The sequence below is a fragment of the Elephas maximus genome, chromosome 4, assembly GCF_024166365.1.
Source record: "Elephas maximus indicus isolate mEleMax1 chromosome 4, mEleMax1 primary haplotype, whole genome shotgun sequence".
Lineage (NCBI taxonomy): Eukaryota > Metazoa > Chordata > Mammalia > Proboscidea > Elephantidae > Elephas > Elephas maximus.
In genome coordinates, this window is record NC_064822.1 from 196486367 (window position 1) to 196510000 (window position 23634).

Consider the following 23634-nt stretch of genomic DNA (forward strand, 5'->3'; position numbering starts at 1 on the left):
TTCTGTTTTCTATTGTATTGATTTTTGTTCTGATCTTTATTTTTGCTTAGTGTTCGCTTTCTTCCGCTTACTTTAGGTTCCATTTGCGTGTTCTTTTTCTGGTTACTCATGGTAAACGTTGAGGTCATTGATTTGATGCCTTTCCTTTCTGATGTTAGGTGATTAGTGCTGAATGGAAGTTATCCTGTTGAAGAAACTCTCATAATTCAGTTAACCAATCCACTGTTGTTAGACATTTAAGTTCTCAGTTGTTTGCTATTACAAACAGTGAAGCAAGTACTCTTCTGTCTTTGCTGATGACGATCAAACAATAGGAATAATTGGCATATTTTCAATATTGAACTTCCTATTGAAAAACAGTTCATATTCAGGAAATTTTTATTTAATTCTTTTCTTTCTGTTCTTTTTCCCACATTGGAATTCGTTACTCTCTTGTTAGTTCCACCACATTTTTCTTTTTTCCTTTTTTTTTTCTCATGGTTTTCTATCTGTTTGTCTTATTTGTTAGTTTACTGGAATTACTGCTAGTGTTTTACCCTTTAGTATCTTGCTATCTTTTGGATTAATCATGTTAAGGGATTCTTCATCAATGTCTATTTTAAGATAATAATGTTGAACATTCATTGCCTTTTCAGCATTTATTTAGAAATTTTTTTTTTTACTTCAGCCTATTAATGTGATGAAATACTTGAAGTGAATAACTTTATATTGAACCCTTCTCATGTACACAGAATGAAAAATATGATGTTTTCCAATTGGGGTGAATTCCTCCTTTAATGTGCTTCTGGGATTTACTGGCTAACATTTAATTGATGTTTTGTCACTATTAAGAAGCAAGGTGGTGGTCTGCAGGCTGTCGTGACTTCCCAGTTACTACTTTGTACTATCTTTGTCACATTGTTGGTTCCTTTGTTACAGTAACTTTGAAAATACTTAGAAAGCATTCCTCCTTTCTGTCTACTATGGGAGAGTTTACATGGCAGTGGGTTGCTGTTTCTGGAGGGTTTGAGTGCACCTGTGGACATCTCTGGGCTAGAAAGAAGCAAACTTTAAGTCAATTTTATTAGCTTCTTACTCATCGATTGATCCATTTTTTCCTCTTCTTTTGAGTCAGTTTTGCTAAGTTCTGGAATGGTTCTTTACTGGTTGTTATTCACCTTTGAATGGAGCATATTATATCCCAGGCAACAGTTGGCTAAAGATTGTGTGGAAGCTCAGACTGCCAACAGGTTCAGCACCGAGAAGCCACTTGGGGAAGGTCTCCTCCGGCTCAGGCCTAGAGATGCTGGCAGAGCTCACAGCTGCCTCATCCAGGGGGTTCTCTGGCTTTGCGTATACACACAGACCCAGGACTTGTGCCATGAGAAACTCGGTCTTGGTAGGACCTCGGAGCCTCTGCTGTGTTCTTGTGGTGCCGTTGAGAAGCAGTCAGTGGTCCTTTAGGTGACAAGCTGAATTTTCCAGCAGTCTGTATCTGGCCCAAGTTCTGAGAAGGTGTGTATCAGCTCTTGTATCTTTGCTTGTTTGAGGCCAGCCTTCTCTTTACTTAGTAGATACTCTTCTGCATTTGTGCTTTGGAGCTTTGGCCATCTTGTTTCAGTGAAGATGGAGTTTCAGTCTCCATTTTTTTGTTCTTTTTGTAATTTTCGATGACTTTTAAGGAACACCTTTACAATCAAAAATTTCTATTGACACAGTAGTATCACTATTGTTCTTAAACTTCATGGACTATATTTTCACTTTCTTCCACTCATCTACTTTATATATTAAAACAGAAATATTGTCGGAAGGAAAGGAATCCCTGCTTTTCTGATACCTAGGATATTTCTATTCTAAATTTTTTTTTTTTTATAAAACTAATTTTCTAATGTTTTATGTATACACATATAGGAAAATGACCTTTCAGTCCTTCACATTTTCCAGTGGTGCCCTTGAGAACCGTGTCAGAGCTGACCTCTAATATGGTCCTTATTTGTACGTATTTTGTAAATGTCATGTTAGTTTACTGACTTACAGATTATATGATCAGATTCCTGTTTCTGTGCTAGTCTTAATATTTCTAAACTTAAGGTTGTTTTATGTTTTCTTTTTTGCAGGACTACAAGCAGACGATGCCACTTTGCGCTTGAACAAGTCATCCATTTAGGGGTAAAAGGTAATTACTTTTGTGGAATGGTAGTATTACCATCTTCCTAGAGTAATTTTATAGGCTTGATATAAAATTTTGTATAAAAGTACAGTCTCTTCAGTCATATATTAGCAGTAAAACTGTGTGATGTTCACGTTTTTAACTTTCTATTGGGGAACTCTAGTGTTTTCTCTTGTTTCAGCCATGTAAAACTGGCATGCTTAAATAATTGAAAGTAAATCCATTTCACTCTGATTTTCCTCTCTTAACAAGTTTTTGTACTTAGCAGTAGACACGTAAATGGCTTTGTTGCAAAGAATACATGGTACTTGTATTATGTTGTAATTCAGAAACAGTATAAAAGGGGGCAGAAAGGACAGGTGTGGAATAGATGTGAAGTACTTTGATAGGATTGGCCACAAACAGTTAGGTTGCTTTTTTAATCTTTCGTAAGGTTTTCAGTAACATCTACCCTCTTACCTTTTCTTGTTTAAAAAGTGTTGTTTCCAGAAGAAATCATTTTACAGCCTCCCCAAGTCGTAGGGAATTGGAGCCATGTACCAGACACCAGAAACGAGGAGCAGTCCACCACCAAGGTAACGCTTCAGTGACTTCGATATCGTGAATGAATGATGTTATGTGTTTGTTTCCTTATGCTCAGCCTCTCAGTTTACTGGGGCATTAGAGGAGTGTAGCTCACAATCACCAAAAATCTCAGTTAAAATAGAACTAATTTAAATATTCATAAAATAGATTTAGTGTGGCATTTACGTACAATTTCGTGCAAGGCTAAGATGGCTGCAGTGTATTAAGCGGGAATAAGGAAGATTATCGATTGAAAACCTCATGGAGCACAGTTCTGCTCCGACATACATGGCGTCATCATGAGTCAGAATCAACTCAGTGGCATCTGGAAAGAAAGAAATATCTTCATTTAAAAGTTAAGTGGTTTTTGTGTTCATTCAGGCAGGCAGGCACATTTGTGTGATTGTATTTGCTTATAAAATATCTGGAAGTGTACACACCCAACAAATTGTTAGCATTTCCAATTTTTGTAAATGTTGCAGATATTTTTTCTTACTTTTGCAACCCAGTTCCCCCACGTCTGCCGGTTTGTCGTACTGTGGAGGCTTGCGTGTTGCTGTGATCCTAGAAGTGATGCCACCAGTATTCAGATACCAGCAGGGTCACCCATGGAGGACAGGTTTCAGCTAAGCTTCCAGACTAAGACAGACTAGGAAGAAAGACCCGGCCGTCTACTTCTGAAAAGCATTAACCAGTGAAAACCTTATAAATAGCAGCGGAACATTGTCTGATATAGTGCTGGAAGATGAGCCCCCCACGTTGGAAGGCACTCAAAAGACGACTGGGGAACAGCTGCCTCCTCAAAGTAGAGTTGACCTTAATGACGTGGATGCAGTCAGGCTTTCGGGACCTTTGCTGATGTGGCGCAACTCAAAATGAGAAGATACAGCTGCAAGCGTCCATTAATAATCAGAACATGGAACGTACGAAGTATGAACCTAGGAAAATTGGAAATTGTCAGCAATGAAATGTAACACATAAAGATCCATATCCTAGGCATTAGTGAGCCAAAACGGACTGGTATTGGCCATTTTGAATCAGACAATCTGCTATGCCGGATTTCTGGCAATTCCCTGTCGATGTACTGCTGCAACCGCTTTTGAATGATCTTAAGCAAAATTTTACTTGCATGTGATATTAATGATATTGTTCAATAATTTCTGCATTTGGTTGGATTACCTCTCTTTGGAATAGACATAAATATGGATCTCTTCCAGTTAGTTGGCCAGGTCGCTGTCTTCCAGATTTTTTTGTGTAGACAAGTGAACACTTCCAGTGCTGCATCTGTTTGTTGAAACATCTCAGTTGGTATTCTGTCAATTCTTGGGGCCTTGTTTTTTGCCAGGGCCCTCAGTGCAGCCTGGACCTCTTTCTTCAGTACCATTGGATCCTGGCCTTGTTTTTTGCCAGGGCCCTCAGTGCAACCTGGACCTCTTTCTTCAGTACCATTGGTTCCTGATCCTGGTCCTGAAATGGTTGACCGTCAACCAATTCTTTTTGGCATGGTGACTCTGTGTATTCCTTCTGTCCTCTTTTGATGCTCCATGCGTCCTTTAATATTTTCCCTGTAGAATTCTTAAGTATTGCAACTCGAGGCTTGAATTTTTTTTTCAGTTCTTTCAGTTTGAGAAATGCTGAGCATGTTCTTTTCCCTTTTGGTTTTCTGTCTCTAGGTCTTTGCACATGTCGTTATAATACTTTACTTTGTCTTCTCGAGAGGCCCTTTGAAATCTTCTGTTCAGTTCTTTTACTTCATCAGTTCTTCCTTTTGCTTTAGCTGTTGACGGTGCAGAGCAAGTTTCAGAGTCTCCTCTGACATCCATCTTGGTCTTTTCTTTTTTCCTGTCTTTTCAGTGACCTCTTGCTTTCTTCATGTGTGATGTCCTTGATGTCATTCCACAACTTGTCTGGTCTTCGGTCACTAGTGTTCAATACATCAAATCTGTTCTTCAGATGGTCTCTAAATTCAGGTGGGATATACTCAAGGTCATATTTTGGCTCTCGTGGACTTGTTCTAAGTTTCTTCAGCTTTAACTTGAACTTGTATATTAGCAATTGATGGTCTGGCCTTGTTCTGACTGATACTGAGCTTTTCCATCTTTTTTTCCCACAAGTGTAGTCGATTTGATTCCTGTGTTCCATCTGGCGAGGTTCATGTGTATAGTCACCATTTATGTTGGTGAAAAAAAGGTATTTGCCATGAATAAGTTGTTGTTCTTGCAAAATTCTATCATGCAATATCTGACATTGTTTCTATCATCAGGACTATATTTTCCAACTACAAATCCTTCTTTGTTTTCCAACTTTCCCGTTCCAATCACCAGTAATTATCAATGCATCCTGATTGCACGTTTGGTCAATTTCAGAATAAAAAAGTTGGTAAAAGTCTTCAATTTTCTTCATCTTTGGCCTTAATGGATGCATAAATTTGAATAATAGTCACATTAACTGGTCTTCCTTGTAGGCGTATGGATATTACACTATCACTGACAGCATTGCACTACAGGATGGATCTTGCAATGTACTTTTTTGGGGATGAATGCAACACCATTCCTCTTCAAGTTGTCATTCCCAGCTTAGTAGACCATATGATTGTCCAGTTCAGAATGGCCGATATCAGTCCATTTCGGCTCACCAATGCCTAGGGTATTGAAGTTGATGTGTTCTGTTTTGTTTTTGACAATTTCTAATTTTCCTAGATTCATACTTCGTACATTCCAGGTTCCGATTATTAATGGATGTTTGCAGCTGTTTCCTCTCATTTTGAGTTGTGCCACATCAGCAAATGAAGGTCCCGAAAGCTTTACTCCATCCACGACATTAAGGTCGACTCTACTTTGAGGAGGCAGCTCTTCCCCAGTCGTCTTTTGAGTGGCTTCCAACCTGGGGGTCTCATCTTCCAGCACTATATCAGACAGTGTTCCCCAGCTATTCATAAAGTTTTCACTGGCCAAGCCTTTTCAGAAGTAGACTGCTGGGTCCTTCTTCATCATCTGTCTTAATCGGGAAGCTCAGCTGAAACCTGCCAACCATGGGTGACCCTGCTGGTACCTGAATACCAGTGGCATAGCTTCCAGCTTCACAGGAACACCCAAGTCCCCACAGTACAACAAACTGACAGGCATGCAGGGAGAAGTACTGATACATGCTAAAACTTGGATGAACTTTGCAAACACTGAAGTGAGTAAAGTAAGTCACAGAAAGACAGTTATTGTAGAATTTCCCCTATACGAGCTATCCAGCACATAGATTGGTGGATTCCAGGGACCATGGGGAGAGTGGAGTGGGAAGAAGCTGCGTAATAGGTAGGAAGGGGGTTTACTTCAGACTGATTGAGGTGTTCCGGAACTAGATGGAGGTGGTGGGTGCCCACGTTGTGAGTGGAGTAAATCCCACTGAATGCTTTGTTTTAATATGGATAATTTTACGTTACGTGAATTTTATCTCAATAAGTTATGAGGAAAAAATAAACATAAAATAAAAACTTCCTCAGACATAGAAAAGCTGAAAGAACTAATTTCCAGTAGTCTTAAACTACTAGAAATAATAAAGTCCTTAAGGCACAAGGAAAGTGACACCAGACAGAGTAAGGATCTGCAGAGTGCCGAGAAGAACCAGAATAAACACAGTAAATACGTAAAGTGTAAAAGGTTTTTTAATTTTTTTAATTCTCATTGAAAGATAACTGACTTTCTAAAGCTGAAAAGACGAAGTGTCGTGCAGTTTTAACATACACAGACGGACGGTGTACAGCAGGACATAGGAGGGGAGAAGAGCAGGTTCCAAGGTTCCTTACATGCAGGGCTACAACAGTATTCCTTGGTCTAGACTATCAGAGGCTAGGTTGACTTTCAGAAATGTATCCTGTGAAAGTCATCAAGCAACTGAACAATTCACAGCACAGCTCTTAATTGCAGCACTGTAACAGGGAAAATTTAAAAGCAGTTCCCTTGGTCCAGAGCAAGTTAACACCTACCTTTAAACGCATACACTAGTTCCTAAGCCGAGTTCTGTGCCTCACTGACAAAGCCACAGCTGGGCCCCTGCGCTCCCCGCTTGTCGTCTCTGAAGAGGGGCTTCTGTGCCCAGGACGGCAGGCCCCGGGCACTCGGCACCACCTCCACCAGCCACCAGCTCGGCCTCGGTGGTGAGCCCGGAAAGCAGGAGAACCACCAAGACAAGGTACCTTTTTTTAAAACAACATGTACTCCTGTGTTTTGGTCTTAACTTTGCTTCACAAAATTTAGCTGGCTGATCTATTTTTTAAAAGCATACAAAAAGGAAACAAACCTTTTTAGCAGCTTTTAATCAGATGTTCTTTATTTTTATCATGTTTTAAATGACATAACCTGGGATCTGTCCAGAGCTGTTAAATAAATAGAGCAAGTAGAACATTGGTAGACAGACGTATTGCCCTTTAAACTAAGTCAGTGTGAAGCTGTTGGGGTTTTTTGTTTTTCTTCCTAAAGCATTTTCTGCTTTACTATTTCTAGAATGATAAAACTGGGGAGGACCAAACCCAACACACAACAAAGGAGACGCATGTTGGTGCCAAGGACTTGCTGGGGATGGTGGCCTTTGCAGGAGAGCAGAGTGAGCTGGAAGCATGTCGCAGGGGCTGGGAGGTGGATGGCCCAGAGGGAAGTACAGAGACCACCGCATCTAGAGAGGTGCTGTTAGGGACTGAATTGTGTCCCCCAAAAATAAAACCAAAAAAAACCAAACCCAATGCTGTCGAGTCGATTCCATCCCATAGCGACCCTACAGGACAGAGTAGAACTGCCCCCGTAGAGTTTCCAAGGAGCACCTGGCGGATTTGAAGTGCCCCTTTGGGTTAGCAGCTGTAGCACTGAACCACTACGCCACCAGGGTTTCCCCAAAAAAATCCATGATATAAACCCTAGTCTCTATGCCTGTGGTTGTAATCTCATTTGGGAATAGGTTGTCTTTGTTATGTGAACGAGGCAGAATTAGTATAGGGTGTGTCTTGGGTAGATCTCTTTTGAGATATAAAAGAAATTAAAACAAGCAAGGGAGGGAAGCAAGAGATAGGGGTAGAGAGATGCCAGGACACACGGAGAGCTCCAAGGAACCAGAAAGCAGAAACTGAAGAGGCAAGGACCTTCCTCCAGAGCTGGCAGAGAAAGAGAGCCTTCCCCTAGAGTCGGTGCCCTGAATTTGGACTTGTAGCCTCCTAAACTATGAGAAAATAAATTCCTCTTTCTTAAAGCCACCCCCTTGCGGTGTTCCTGTTATAGCAGCGCTAGGTAACTAAGACACATGCCTTCCCTCTGCGGAAAAGAGAGGGCCGGGAGGTGCGTGTGGTCTGCAGCAGCCGTCAGCCACCGCAGAGAGGACCAAGCCCGGGAAGAGCCGCTGCTGTAGGTTGAGTCCTTTCCTCGGGCGTTATAACTACGGAGCGTTCTTGCCGTGTGGGCTTGTCGGCTGCTGCAGGGACTGTGCGGCCTCTGGAGTTTCAGGTGGTTCTGCTTACGCTAGCAGAAGGGACGCTGAGCGGCCTGTTTCCCCTCTCAGAAAAGTGGGCTGACTTTGCTGACGATGCGTGATGAAGCCAAACAGGTTGTTCTGGGGAGTTTGCCGCGTGGTCTTGTCGGTGTTTCACAGAGAAGCGTTTCCCTGTCTGAGCTTGGTTGTATTTTAACCTTGCAGGCTGGCTGTGCTACAGCAGCAGACCTAGGTGACACCGTGTTCCACAGCTGTTCACATCCTTCAAGCTCTAACAAAAACTGTTTCTCCACTTGCAATACAGTAAATGAAGCTCAGACCCCGAAAGCAAGAGAGGAGTTTTTCAATCCAGTGCTGAATGAAAACCAGAAATTAGCAGTCAAAAGAATTCTTAGTGGTGACTGCCGCCCGCTCCCGTATATTCTCTTTGGACCTCCTGGAACTGGGAAGACCGTGACCATCATCGAGGCTGTTTTGCAGGTAATGATGGCGGCACCACTGACCAGACCGTGCCCTGTGCTGTTGGCACCTGGTGCGTGCCTGTCACCAAGATGCAGCAGGCCATGTTACAGAATCAGAAAGTTGTAGAGAGAAAAGTTGAGAAATCCCAGTTACTGCACTTTATGCAGCCATGCTGGCTCTGTGGTGTTTATGTGAACATGTGGCATTATAAAAGCTTATCCAGTAGGTTTAGAGAGGGGTCCCTTCATTTTCGGAACGGTGAACCGTTCACTCACACCATGATCATTTGCTTCAGGAAAGACATCTCCTTTACAGTGGCTAAAGCCACAGCTCTGCAGACATGCCTAGCATGGCCATTTACACCTAACATTGGATGTGTAAAGATGGTGTCCTTCTGAATTGCATTGGCGAGCGTTGACTGCACGCCTGGCCTTGCTGCATGCTGCACGTGTGACGATTTGTCCAACTCGGGTTGGTCTTGGAGTATGTGGTGGAATCTCGGGGCATGTGGAACTTTGCCTCCTCATCTCGTGTCTCGTGAGCACTAGTGATGGGGCTTACGTTCTCTGGGCCGCAGCCGGTCAGTGTCTGAATTGAGTGGTTCGCATCTGAGCCCGCACAGCTGGGCTGTGGAAACTGAACAGGGCACAAGCGGGACAGTGGGCTTCTCGCTCTGTGTTTTTGTCGTTTGGCCCTTGGTGTCCATGGTTCTCTGCCTCTGTCTCTGGTGCAGGTGTACTATGCTTTGCCAGACAGTCGAATCTTAGTCTGCGCCCCCTCCAACAGCGCCGCAGACCTGGTGTGCCTGCGGCTGCATGAGAGCCAGGTGCTGCGGCCTGGTGCCATGGTTCGCGTGAATGCCACCTGCAGATTTGAGGAGGTGAGAGTGCTCCAGGCCCTGAGGGAGTGTTTGCTCCTACCTGTGCTGGGACGCCCTGCCAGGTGGTAGGATTTCATTCCTGGATATTCGGTTGTGTGTCATGCTGCCTTCGTGAACGCCTGAGCCCACAGTGGGCACTCAAGGCCTCCATTCTCGGACACCCTCTTACACTGGCCCCAGGGGCATCGTTCCTTCCCAGTCCTTTTTTATCAGTTAGGTTATAAGTGTCCCTTTAGGAAAATGGAAAGGTCTTCATATGCTTATAAAAGGAAATATTGCTTAAAAAAAGGAGCTGGAATCTAGGAAATGTGTAAAGAAAGCTATTTGGGGAGGGGCCTGCAGGAGTCAACGTTACGTTCATGACTCTAGAGTCCTCACGGCATGGGCTGAAGTGTGGGAAACTGGAAAACGACTGTCTTAGAGAAGCCAGTCCTGAGTCATTGCTTAGTCATCACTAAGGACGGGCGACAGGACAGGGTGATCTTGTCTGGTTTAAACTAACACTTTAAAAACACACCGGCCTCCCTCCAGACCGTCATCGATGCCATCAAGCCTTACTGCAGGGACGGAGAAGACATCTGGAAGGCCTCGCGATTCAGGGTGATAATCACGACATGCAGCAGCGCGGGGCTCTTCTACCAGATCGGGGTGAGGTAAGCACAGGCTGCACAGTGACTGCTTCTGTCCTCCTCAGGCTTCACAGGATGGGCGGGCGGGAGAGCTGAGTGATCAGAGTAACTGGGACGAGTCTGGGACTTCATGGGTGCAGGACCTTAGGGGTACAGGGCAGTGGGTACAGGACTTGGGGGTGCAGAAATCAGAACCTGTCACAGGAAGGGCCCAAAAGGGGTTGGCCAGGGTCTAGTCTGCATCTCAGTGTCCTCTCAGTCACAGTGGGGGTGGTGCTGTCCTCATAGGATTGTGACAAGGGTGCAGGAGACAGTGTCAGAGTGCTGACCTGGGCCAGTCCAGAGCACAGGCCACCTGCGCTTGGCACGTGCTTGGTGTGTATTGACATATTCGAGGTTATGCGCCTCCTGGGCCTCAGTCTGTTCGCACTGAAACTAGGTGATGCCTTGGCCAGCGGCAGGGTCATCAGGGTTAATAAGGAGGAAACAAGCAGGCCCAGAGCAGCAGCTGCCGTTAGTGAACCTAGGCCCTGTGGGGGCCCTGCCCCATGTCACAAGGGCACTGAGGGGTAAAGTCACCTGCCTGAGGCCACAGGTCACCTGGACCTGATTCCAGGAGCTGGCGTCTAATCACCAGGAATCAGATGGAGAGGGGTCTCCACAACTGCTCACAGTCACCCTGCGGTCATCCAGCCCCTCAACCACTGCCCTCCGGGGGCTGTCCTTAGTACACCGTTCATAACGTCTGCATCCATGGGCCCACCCAGCCTGTGTCCCTCCTGACCTTGCCACCCAGTCTCCATGCTGGTAGCCCGGCCCCAGTTGGGCTCCACCGTAGCCCTCAGCAGCAGGATCAGCGACAGGCGTGGGTGGCTGGGATAATGGGGCAGCTGTTACATTGAGAGTGTCTCTGGCTGTAGGGTCGGGCATTTTACACACGTGTTCGTGGACGAGGCAGGACAAGCAAGCGAGCCAGAGTGCCTCATCCCTCTGGGGCTCATCTCGGACATCAATGGCCAGGTGAGACTGTTGTGTGGTGTCGTCTATGGTTTGTTCTGGCGTCTTTCCTGCAGTGATCATGCTTGCCGGAGACCCCATGCAGCTGGGGCCAGTCATCAAGTCCAGGCTTGCCATGGCCTATGGGCTGAACATGTCCATGCTGGAGAGGTTGATGTCACAGCCAGCCTGGGCTTCTGTCTGTACAGCCCCCTCAGAGCATGAAAGGCCAGGCACCCGTGGTCCTCATTCAGTCACAGACCATGAGGGAAAGGCAGCTTCCTCTGTATCCTTGACTCATGAAACCAACGGGAGCTCCTGATTGGCTGTGGGCTCCACGTAAGTGCGGCAGACCTGGTCCCAGCGGGTGCCTGTATACCAGGGGCCCCTGCCATCACAACACAGCAGGAGTGACATCGTGAAGGTGGATGCAAACTGTGAGGAGATGGGCTCTCAGTGACTGCTGGGACCTGACCACACTGTTCCATGATTGCCCATCCCCTCCACTCGGGGTCTCCCCAGCCCCCTCACTGTTTACCCACACCACCACCTCAGCGGTCTTCCTGCTCCCAGCCTGGCCTCTCCTCCAGCACTCAACTCATGGCAGGGACTGGGAGTCCCCTGACGCACGGTTATCTTCCTACATTGCACTGGGGCTGCCACATGGCATCTGCTCTGAGTATTGTGGCTCCCCTGAGCCCCATCGCCAGACTCCTGCCTGCGGTCAGGTCCTTCTGTTTCATCTGGGCATCCAGGAGCAGGGTCTGTGTGGAGACCTGAGGAGGAGAGGGCCAGTCCAGGTGGGGGCAGGGAGTATCAGATGTTCATTGGCATCAGGGTGAGAGAGATGAGGAGTTGTTATTGGCACAGGGACCCTGCCGCTGAACTTGCCCAGGAGGGAAGCACCAGTGCAGCATCGAGGGAGGGCCAGGGCCGTCCCTGCTCTGAGAGACTAGTGGGAGGGGAAGCCGGGTAATGGGAGGCAGAAGGAAGGAGGATGAGGGAAAGGCCAGTGAATGCTGTATCTTGGATCGCTTGTTTCTTATCCACCTCAGCTGACGTTGCCCTGGCCAGGCCACGGTAACCAGCTGTGGCTCCCTGGCCCCCACCTCATTTCCCATCCTTAGCAGTCCATCACCTCACCGTCGTCAGGGTGGCCCATCTGCATCAGCCCTCACCCTCAACCTGTGCCCAGGGAGCCTCGATGCGGCCAGCACGGGGTCCTCCTCCTCTTCTCATGAGGCATCTTACACCCCTACCTGGCCATATCAGTTTGTGGTCATAGACTGAGCTGGGTGCTGCCAACGGCCTCACCCCAGCCTGGTGCTGTGTCCACAGATCGTGCTTGCCGGAGACCCCATGCAGCTGGGGCCAGTCATCAAGTCCAGGCTCGCCATGGCCTATGGGCTGAACGTGTCCATGCTGGAGAGGTTGATGTCACGAGCAGCATACCTGCGAGACGAGACCGCCTTTGGTGCTTGTGGTTCCTACAACCCCCTGCTGGTGAGCTCACAGCCTCTCCTATTGTCACGCTGCCCTAATAACCCGGACAGAGCCAGTGGAAGAGGTGGGGCGCAGGCCTCAGCTCTCTGCCTCCACCCTCGTACTCCATGTTGAAGGGCCTCTGCAGGGACATGTGGGGACAGCTCTCATCCCGGCTTCATTCCTTGTCCCAGGCCCTTAGGGCACCGGGCGTTCCAGGCTGTCTGTGCTGGAGCTGAGACTCGACTGATCTCAGTGTGGCTCTGTGCCCACAAGGAGGTGGGAGATGACTTTTGTGACTTACCTATCGAGGGGGCATGAGGCTGTGTCCCCGCTGGGCGTGGACTGCAGAGGGGCTGGTTCCAACCAGAACTGGGCCTCTGCCACCCTGGCTCACACCCTGGGGGAGGGGCTGGGAGTCTGTGTGTGCAGGAGGCCCCCTGCACATGAGGGCTCAAGAACGTGGATCTCCAGGCTCAGTCACTAATAGGTGAACCAAGGAGCATTGTTCTCTCAGCTGCGTGGGCACAGGCAGGCCTAGCCCAGCTGGGCTAAACACTGAGCGAGAGTGGAGCAGTGCCTCTTCTTCCCTGCGAGAGACACTGCCCTTCGTAGGTGTGTGTGGGTTTCCCCTGGTGACCAGCATGCTCCCCTGCAGGTCACAAAGCTCGTGAAGAACTACAGGTCGCACTCCGCACTGCTCGCGCTGCCGTCCAGACTCTTTTACCACAAGGAACTTGAAGTCTGTGCAGACCCCAAAGTGGTGACCTCTCTGCTAGGCTGGGAGAAGCTGCCCAGGAAGGGATTTCCACTTGTCTTCCATGGTGTGAGGGTAGGTTGTATGTTCTGACAGTGAAGTGGTTGATGAGTCAGGCAAGGAGGGTGCTGCGAACCCTCACGTAGTCGGGTAGCTAACTCAGCACAGTGCAGACAGGAGCTTTGGTATTAGTCAGGGGCATGGTTTGTGTGCTCAGCGCGTATATCTTTAACCAAACCCGAACTGAGAGTCTGCTTTGGAGGGGCAGGAAACACCGCTAGTCCCCCAAGAGTGAAAACGGTATGAAAGGGCTCAGCCCTCTGAGACAAACCCCACTGGGCGCCACGGCACACGGTACTGACTGCTGTGGTCAGACAGGTCACACGTGGATGGCGAGAGCAGGCAGGTGTCACTGGCCCTCAGGGCTTCCTCCTGAGATAGGGTTGGAAGGAAGAGAAACAGTTGCAGGCAGTTTACACAGAGGGCAGGGATGTGCTCTGGGGATCGTTTGGAGGTTGTGCAGTAGGAAGCTGCACAGGAGCACACGTTCCCACTGTCCTGGTCATCTCCTGAAGAGTCAGAGTGCCAACTGGGGCCCAGTGGGAAGCTGCCAGGGTGTGAGGAGGGGAGGCCCCGGCCCGGGCCAGTAGGCTCCCCTCCTCCGAGGACTCGCAGAACAGGGTCTCCAGTAGGCTGGCATGGGTGCTCAGTAGCAAGTGGAATCACAAGGGCTCACCAAAATAAGACAGTCCATGTAAGGACTTTGGCTTTTAGAACCAGAAGTCAAGTTTTGTACTAACACCCCTCAAGAGAAGGGGCACAAGTTACTGTTCAGAAATAGGCACACCAGGACTTTAGGATGAGAATACTTGGTGTCAGGGTGCCCCTGGACTGTGTGTACACGTCTTTTCTCTGCAGCCCAGCCGTCTCGGAGTGCAAGCCCAGGTGCCAGCATCGGCTGCTTCATGGCCACCATATATGCATGCAATGATGGTCAGGTGGGGCCGCCAGATTGGGTGCTGTGAGGGAGGTTGTGTGTGCAGGTGTGGCTGTGTGTGTCTACCCTTTGGGTGGCAGAGCGTTTCGAGGAAAGTGTAGTGAGTTGGACACCTCAACATGGTCCACTCAGGGGGCACCCCATTGGCTGCCCGGCAGTCCCCCAGCCCTGGGCACACTGCTGCCTCCCCGCGTTGCTCTCCCCACCTTTTCTTGCTCACTCTACCCACCCTCAGAAGCTTTCCTTACATTAGAAACAACAAATTAGAATATGTGTTAGAAGAATAAACCATTTCTCTAGAGAATGAAGAATACCAAAGACACATGGTAATAATGAGCCCAAGTGACAGAAAGGGCCACATAAACCAGAGACTACATCAGTGTGAGACCAGAAGAACTGTGATGGTGCCCGGCTACAACCGATGACTGCCCTTACAGGGAACACAACAGAGAACCCCTGAGGGAGCAGGAAAGCAGTGGGATGCAGACCCCAAATTCTCATAAAAAGACCAGACTTAATGGTCTGACTGAGACAGAAGGACCCCAGACCTTCTGTTAGCCCAAGACAGGAACCATTCCCAAAGCCAACTCTTCAGACAGGGATTGGACTGAACTATGGGATAGAAAATGATACTGGTGAAGAGTGAGCTTCTTGGATCAAGTAGACACATGAGACTATGTGGGCATCTCCTGTCTGGAGAAGAGATGAGAGGGCAGAGGGGGTTAGGAGCTGGCTGAATGGACATGAAAATAGATAGTGGAGGGAAGGAGTGTGCTGTCTTATTAGAGGGAGAACAATTAGGAGTTTATAGCAAGGTGTATATAAGTTTTTGTGTGAGAGACTGACTTGATTTGTAAACTTTCACTTAAAGCACAATAAAAATTAAAGAAGAAAAAAAAGATTTCTCTAACATATGTAGAAATGTCCAAGACCGCTGTAGAAAAGCTACAAAGCTTTGAGTACATAAAATAAGTATTCTATGTCCATGAATGGGGAGACCATTGTTTTAAAGATGTCAACACTCCCCAGATTAACCTGTGCGTTTAATGCACTCTAAGTAAAATCACAAATAGGTTTCTTCATGAGGAACCGACTATAAAATGGAGTTGTAAACGTGCGGAAACATTCAGAGAACACTAAGGAAAGAGTAGCGCACCAGACAACACAGCATGCTACGAACCTGTAATAAATAAAAGGGCTCGTCTAGGAAGCATAGAGTCAACGAGATGTTGGAATGGTACAGAGCAGAGTCCAGACATGGTGATTAACTGAGCGGACATTGTCTGGGTGCATGATCTGTGCCTGGGGACAAGATGGGGCGAGGCAGCCCAGTCCCTGTCCATCTTATTAGCACTGGCAGGACCGTGGTCCAGCTGTCCCTCTGCCCACCTCACCCTGTTACCACTTTTGGTCTACTGACTCTTCCCTCTGTGGGGCTTTCCCTGACCACTTTGTATAACAGACTGCCCCTTGTAGGCCCCTAAGGACCTCTGTTTGCTCACTTCCTGTGCCCAGTGCCTAGAGCAGTCCCTGGCACGGCAGGAGCATAATAATGTGGTTTGTGGATGCCTGTAGGGCACAACTGAGTTTCAGGAACGCCCAGGACAGGGCCCCAAGGCAGCTGTGGTTTAGCCACCAGGAAGAGACTGAAGCATCAGGAGCCTGTGTGGCCACAACCATTCCAGAACCTGAGTGGACACCCCTGAACATGGGCCATCCTCCCACTTAAAGCTGGTTCCAGTCAAGTCCCTGTGAGTGCATCCAAGTAGCAGATCTTGAATGGCGTCCAGAGCTCAGGCCACAGAGCGCCTAGGAGGTATCTACATGGCCCTCTACATAGGAGGACAACCTCAGGGGCTTAGATGGCTGCTCAGCGATCACTCTCATGAAACTCAGACCTGCAAAGAGTAAGCACATGACAGGGCCAAATGACAGGGTGTGGGGACGGTGGCGACGTGAATGCTTCCACGTGAAGGCACAGTATCAGCTGTACAGAGGTTGCATGCTGCGTGAGTGGGGAGGGGACGGTGACAGCTGGTGGGATTAAGGGAGAGGAATTGGACGCGGGAGTCGGGGGTTCAGAATCCATCAGACCTGTGAGGCAGAGTGCACTGGCTGACACATCCAAGCTGACTGCATGCTGGGGCGGGAAACCTGGACGCGGGAGAACACGTGCCTGTGACAGGAGCCAGGGATTGGGGTCACGGGGAGAGATCTAACAGAGGAGACAGTCTAGCGCTGAGTCAGCACCTAGAAACCTAACCACTGCGGTGATACTGTGGTACAGTGTATTGCTTTTATATGGCTTTTACGCCATGGCCTTGTAACTCCCACCAAATGACTGGGTGTGGCTATGCAGATAAGCTGCTTGTGGCTCACTGAGGGAATTGGATAGCTTGCTGATAATGTAAGTAAGGTGTGTGGCACCCATGTTGGGGAGGAACCATGCAAATAAGATGTATGGGACCTTAGCAAAGAGATTGGTCAGTTTAGCCATCCCACTAGGCTTAAAATGACTCATCCCAGAAGCAGAAAGGTGGAACCTCACTACCACCAAGAAGAAGAGAATGGAATGGAGTACATCTTTGGGATTCAGGGTCCCTGCCCTGAGAACCTCCTAGGCTCAGGAAACAGAGCTGTAACACAGAGATGGTGCAAGTCAGCCAAAAGCAGCAGAGAAACAGTGGCAAGAGACTGGCAGGAGATGGCGCAGTGGACTTCGTGGCTCGTGGAGCTAGAGAGCTGAGTTCTTTTGGGTAGTAGGCTTACTGTTGGTGTACGGTGTCTCTGGGCACAAAGGTGGAGCAGAGGAGCTTTGCAAAATTTACCCAGGCAGGGCAGAGGCCTGGCTGGCCCAAGAGGCCCAAGGGGCCAGTGGGCTAAGGGCCAAGAGAGGCCTACCAGTGGGCACAGCTGAGAAGCTATCCTGATGAAAGAACCATATCATGAGTCATTCCTGACCCTGAATTGTAACCTGATACTTTCCTAATCTACCTCGCATCTGTCAGTTTGTCACATTGCTGTGATGCTTCAAGCTATGCCACCAATATTGCAAATACCAGCAGGGTCACTCAATAGCGGAAAGGTTTTAGCGCAGCTTCCAGACTAAGACAGACTGGGAAGAAGGACCTGGCAGCCTACTTCTGAAAAGAATGAGCCAGTGAAAACCTTATGAACAGCAGTGGAACATTGTCTGATATAGTGCTGGAAGATGAGCCGCTCAGGTTGGAAGAAACTCAAGATGGCTAGGGAAGAGCTGCCTCCTCAAATTAAAGTCAACCTTAATGACGTGGATGGAGTCAAGCTCTCAGGACCTTCATTTGTTGATGTGGAACGAATCAAAATGAGAAAAAAACAGCTATAAACATCCATTAATAAATGTGGAATGTACAAAGTATAATCTAGGAAAATTGGAAGTAGTCAGAAATGAAATGGAACACATAAAGATGGAGACCCTAGGCATTAGTGAGCTGAAATGGACTGGTATTGGCCATTTTGAATCGGACAATCATACGGTCTACTGTGCTGGGAATGATCAAGAGGAATGGCATTGCATTCATCATCAAAAAGAACATTTCAAGGTCTATCCTGACGTACAGTGCTGTCAGAGATAGGATAATATCCATATGCTTACAAGGAAGGCTAGTTAACGTGACTATTATTCAAATTTACAAACCAGCCACTAAGGCCAAAGATGGGGCAATTGAAGATTTTTACCAACTTCTGCAGTCTGAAAGTGGTCAAGCATGCAGTCAAAATGCGTTGATAATGTCTTAGTCATCTAGTGCTGCTGTAACAGCAATACCACAAGTAGACGGCTTTAACAAAGAGAAATTTATTTTCTCACTGTCTATTAGGCTACAAGTCCAAATTCAGGGCATCAACTCCAGGGGAAGGCTTTCTCTCTCTGTCGGCTCTGGAGGAAGGTCCTTGTCATCAGTCTTCCTTTGGTCTGGGAGCATCTCAGCACAGGAACCTCAGGTCTAAAGGACGTGCTCTGCTCCTGGTGCTGCTTTCTTGGTGGTATGAGGTCCCCAACTCTCTGCTCGCTTCTCTTTTATCTCTTGAGAGATAAAAGGTGGTAGAGGCCACACCCCAGGGAAAAATCCCTTTACACTGGATCAGGGATGTGACCTGGTAAGAGTGTTACAATCCCATCCTAATCCTTTTTAACATAAAATTACAATCACAAAATGGAGGACAACCACAGAATACTGGGACTCAAGGCCTAACCAGGTTTATACACACAAATAATTACTGGTGATTGGATGCAAAAGTTGGAAACAAAGAAGAACGATCTGTAGTTGGAAAATACGGCATTGGTGATAGAAACGACGCCAGAGATCACATGATACGATTTTGCAAAACTAATGACTTGTTCATTACAAATACCTTTTTTCAAGAACATAAACGGTGACTGTACACATGGACCTCACCAGATGGAAAATGCAGGAATCAATTTGACTACATCTGTGTAAAGAATTGATGGAAAAGCTCAATATCGTCAGTCAGAACAAAGCCAGGGGCTGACTGCAAAACAGACCATCAATTGCTCATATGAAAGTTAAGTTGAAGCTAGAGAAAGTTAAAACAAATCCACGAGAACCAAAATACAACCTTGGATATATCCCACCTGACTTTGGAGACTATCTCAATAGTAGATTTGACGCATTGAACGCTGATGACCAAAGAGCAGACAAATTGTGGAATGACATCAAGGACATCATACATGAAGAAGGCAAAAGGTTATTTAAAAGACAGGAAAGAAAGAAAAGACTAAAATGGATGTCAGAAGAGACTCTGAAACTTGCTCTTGAACATTGAGTAGCTAAAGCAAAAGGAAAAACTGGGAAAGCACAGGTGAGCTGGAATGGTCCTTTACAGAAAAAGTGTGACAATCTCCGGTCTAGCTGAAAAATCAGCTTTGGGTTTATGTATATTCTCTCCTCTTTTTTTCTACTTCATTCATTTCAGCTTTTGTCTTTAATTCCTCCTGACTAGTTTGCCTTCATTTATTTTACTGTGTTTTTTATTCCCATTAGATGAAGTTTTAGTTCCTGTGTTTTTCATCTTCTTTTTAATAAGGAAGATGCCACACCTACCCGCTCCCCTTCAGTGCCACCCTGGCTTTCCAGTGTCTAAGGTGTGCCCGCCTTGCCGTGGTTTTCTAGACACTTGTAATTCCTCTGTTTTCTTTTTTGATAAAGGGTTATAAAGAAGTATTTTTCTTAATTTCCAAATACCTAAGACTTTTTTGGTCACCTCTTTTTTATTGCTAATTTCATTAGGTTACGATCAAGGGCTGTGGCCTATAAACTCTCTTCTTTAAAAAAATCCATTAAGGCTTTATTTGCAGTGAGGTAGGTGGTCAATTTTGGTAAATGGGCTAAGGACGTGCCAAAAAAATCTACATTCTCTGGTTGAGGGATGGGCAGTTCCATGTGTGTTTGTTAAATAAGTTATCGCGCTATTACTTAGCTCATCTGTGTCCTTACTTATGTTTTGTCCACTAGTGAGATGAAAAGTATTGAGGTCTCACATTATAATTGTACTTTTGTATCAGATTTTCTTTGAGCTTCTGATAATTTTTGCTTTATGTATCTGAATGCCGTGTTGTTTCATGCATAGAAGCTTATGATTATTTTATCTTTCTTGTTATATAATGTCCTTCTCAACTGTTTGTGTTTGTCACCTTAAATTTCACCTTGTAATAATACTAACATTGCCACTTGTTTTTTCTTTGTACCTGTTATCTCTTTTCCTTCTCTTTTCACTCTTATCATTTAATTTAGGTGTGTTTCTTAGAATCAGCTAGGTTTTATATTGAATCCAGTTTAAACATCTCTGTCTCCAATTAGGTAAACCAGTCCAATCTACAGTTATTTGATTTTATTTGTTCATCTTTATCCTTCTTCATTTTCCTTTTCCTTATTTTTCCTAGTTTGACTGGTTGCTCTTCATTGAATTTTTTTCTTGCCAATTTAGAAGTTCTGCTATACTTTGCCATCCTGTTAACCTTTAGGCAAGGATTTTCTGTTCCCTAACAGGAGCGATCAAGGGGAGTAGAAGCTGCTACACACACAGCAGAAGAGTTGGCTGGAAGGGACTCCTTGAGGTGGGGAGAAGGGATGGGGGCCAGAGCCAAGGCAGGGACCGCCTGGCCTGGGCAGGCCACTGGGGCAGCCTCCTGGATGGACATGGCAGCCCACCTGGCTCTGTGAACTTGGCTGCAGTGGCCTTGTGTTCCTCCTCTAGCATGCCACGCCCTGCTCTGCTGCCTTCTGCGCTCTGCCAGGCCATCCCCCTTGCCCTTCAGCTCTGCCTTGGCCTTCCCCCCGCCGAGCCTTCGGCTCCCCAGGCGAGGGACTCTTGTGACCAGGCTCCTGTGCAGGACTTAATACAGCTGGAATTAAATCACAGTGATTGCATGGCAGCCGCCTGCTGGGATAGGAGAGTCAGGATTCTTCCTGTCTTACCGCTGCATTCCTAGCACCTACTTCAGGTCCTGCCTCATAGGCCCTTAATAGACATTTGCTGAGCGAATGCAGGTTTGTGATATGTGCCGTTCTCTTCTCTCCCTCATGAGCTTAGGGCAATGAAGCACGTGAAGGTAGAAGTCCATCGTGGTTCAACCCCGCTGAAGCTGTTCAAGTCATGCGCTACTGCTGCCTGCTTGCCCGGAGCCTCTCGAGCCCAGTGTCAGCCAACGACATTGGCGTTATCACGCCCTACCGGAAGCAGGTATGGGCCTGCTTCTACACAGAACCACTGTGTAGAAGCCACTGCCCCGCTTCTCTGGTTTATACCATCCCATGGCAGGCCCCATCCTGTGATGCACAGAAATAAGTAGTTATAAATGATGGCAGGTCTGTAAGAGAAGCAGGTACCACATTCGAGTGATGCTCTCAGTCGGAGTCAGCAAGCTGCAGCCCACAGACCAGTCCAGCCAGCTGCCTGTCTGTGACAACCATTAGCCCAGAATGGCCTTTGCATTTATAAGTGATGGCATTTTAAATGTCTACGTAAGTACCTACATAATATCCTTGATGTTGCTCTTGACCCACAAAGCCTAAAATATTATCCAGCCCTATAAGAAAAAATGTGCCGACCCCGACTCAGGAGGCACTACTGGTATTTTGGATGGGACAGTTCTTTTGTACAACTCACTCATATGACTATAGGACAGTTAGCTCTCCTGGCTCCTAAGTGCCAAGTCCCAGTAATGTGCTTCATTCACTATGACTACCAGAAACCCCGCCCTGGAGATACGGGGCAGGGCGGGAGGGCTGGCGTGCCTCCCAGAGTGAACAGGTACAGCTCAGTCATCGAGCATTTATCCACCTCTGTGGTGTTCCACCAAACCAAGTATCTGGAGAAACTCCTCAAAAAAGCAGAGCTAAAGGTTGATCAGGTAGATGATGATGATAGCTGACATTTATCGAGCACACGCTGACGTGCTGTGCACCGTGCTGAGGCCTTTAAAGACGTTCTGTTACCTTTTTTCTGAAGTCGAGACTGTGTGAGGTGAGCACTTAGCTCCCCCAGTGGTAAGGAGAGGATGACAAGGCTTGCCACACTTCCAAGCCAGCTTTATGAATACAAAGAATGCATTCCCTCCCATGCAAACTGTAGACTTGTCCGTTCTTATCCACACACTGAGCTGCAGAGGCTCTTGAAGTCTGTAAGTATAAATATATACAAGATTATCACATATTTGAGTCCTGCAACTAATCATTACTTAAAGTATTTTTCCACATTTAGCCTTCCCTAGCAAAGTGACCGACTCATCTCTCTCTTGCTTTGCTTACTGCTTTTTTTTTTTTTTTTTTTTTTTTGAGATAAATATTACAAGAAATTCTTTCAGTTGTCGACGAGTGAAGAAAACCCTTGGCCTCTGGAATAAAAAAGCAACTGATGTTGTTGCCTTTTACTCTGAAAGACTTCCTCTGGTATTTCTTGTAAGGCACGGTGTTTCAGCCTTTCCTTCGTTGTGAAGGATAATCGTGTTGGTTGAATTTTTTTTCTCTCAGCTCTTTGAACATGTCGTCCCACTGCCTCTTGGCTTCCATCATTTCAGATGAGAAGTCAGCCGCTAATCATACTGTGGGTCTCTGAATATAATGAGTTGTTTTTCTCTTGCTGCTTTCAAAATTTTGTCTTTGGATTTCAGCAGTTTTCTGATGTGGATCTCTCTGTATTTATCCTACTTAGGGTTTGTTGAGCTTTGTGGATTAATCTTTTTTTTTTTTTCCCCATCAAATTTGGGGAGTTTTGAAGCCATTATTTCTTCGAATATTTTTTCTGCCCTTTTTTCTCACCTCTCTTTCTGGGACTCCCCTGTACGTATGCCGGTGCACCTTATGTTGTTCCATAGGTCTCTGTGGCTCTGTGCATTTCTCTTTAATGTTTTTTCTCTCAGTTCTTCAGTTTGGATCATTTCTATCCATCTGTCTTTAAGTTCACTTTTTTTTTTCTTCTGCCTTCTTGAATGTATTGTTGAGGCCCTCTGGTGGACTTTTCAGTTCAATTCTTGTACTTTTTATATCTAATTCCGTTTCCTTATTGGAACCCTAGTGGCGCAGTGGCTAAGAGCTCAGCAGTTCAAATCCACCAGCCGCTCCTTGGAAACCTTGTGGGGCGGTCCTGCTCTGTCCTGTAGGGTCGCCGTTAGTTAGAACCAACTGGACAGCACCTAACAACAACAACAGTCTCCTTATTGGGAATCTATTTGTTAACTCATTGTTATTACACTTTTCTTTAATTCTTCTAACATGGTTTTCTTTAGTTCTTCGAGCATATTTAGAATAGGTGCTTTGATGTTGTTCTACACCCAGCCTCTGGAAACACTCTGATATGTTTCTGTTAATGCTTTTTTCCTGAGTATGGGTCATACTTTCCTATTTGCCATGTCTCATAATTTTTTGGTCAAGCTGGGTATATTGGATAATAGATAGTAGCAACTCCAGATTCTGCTTCCCTACCTGAAGATTATTGTTGCTGTTTTATTTCTGTTTATTTCTATGTTTAGTAACTTGTTTATGCTAAGTCTGTGAACTCCATATTTCCTGTAGTATGTGGTGGCTGATGTCTCTGCTCGGTTTTATTGTTTTACTCCCTTAATGTTTAAGTCTGGCTTCCCAGGGGTACCCTTGTGTCTGCGTAGCTTAGTAGTTAACCAATGAAAGACAGAGATTGTGTCCCAACAACCTGAGCCAGCAATGCCACCACTCTGTGTGGCGGGGCACACAGTCA

At 46.6% G+C, this 23634-nt stretch overlaps 1 protein-coding gene across 1 annotated transcript in view; it reads left to right on the top strand.

The window, feature by feature from the left end:
• MOV10L1 (Mov10 like RISC complex RNA helicase 1) overlaps positions 1–23634 on the top strand; it is a 94303-nt gene that overhangs the window by 65705 nt on the left and 4964 nt on the right. Inside the window, 11 exon segments of the mRNA XM_049884707.1 lie at positions 2097–2155; positions 2627–2724; positions 7207–7306; positions 8403–8411; positions 8484–8659; positions 9375–9521; positions 10053–10174; positions 11071–11170; positions 12485–12649; positions 13287–13460; positions 20974–21123. Of these exon segments, the coding sequence (XP_049740664.1) occupies positions 2097–2155; positions 2627–2724; positions 7207–7306; positions 8403–8411; positions 8484–8659; positions 9375–9521; positions 10053–10174; positions 11071–11170; positions 12485–12649; positions 13287–13460; positions 20974–21123 (1300 nt within the window).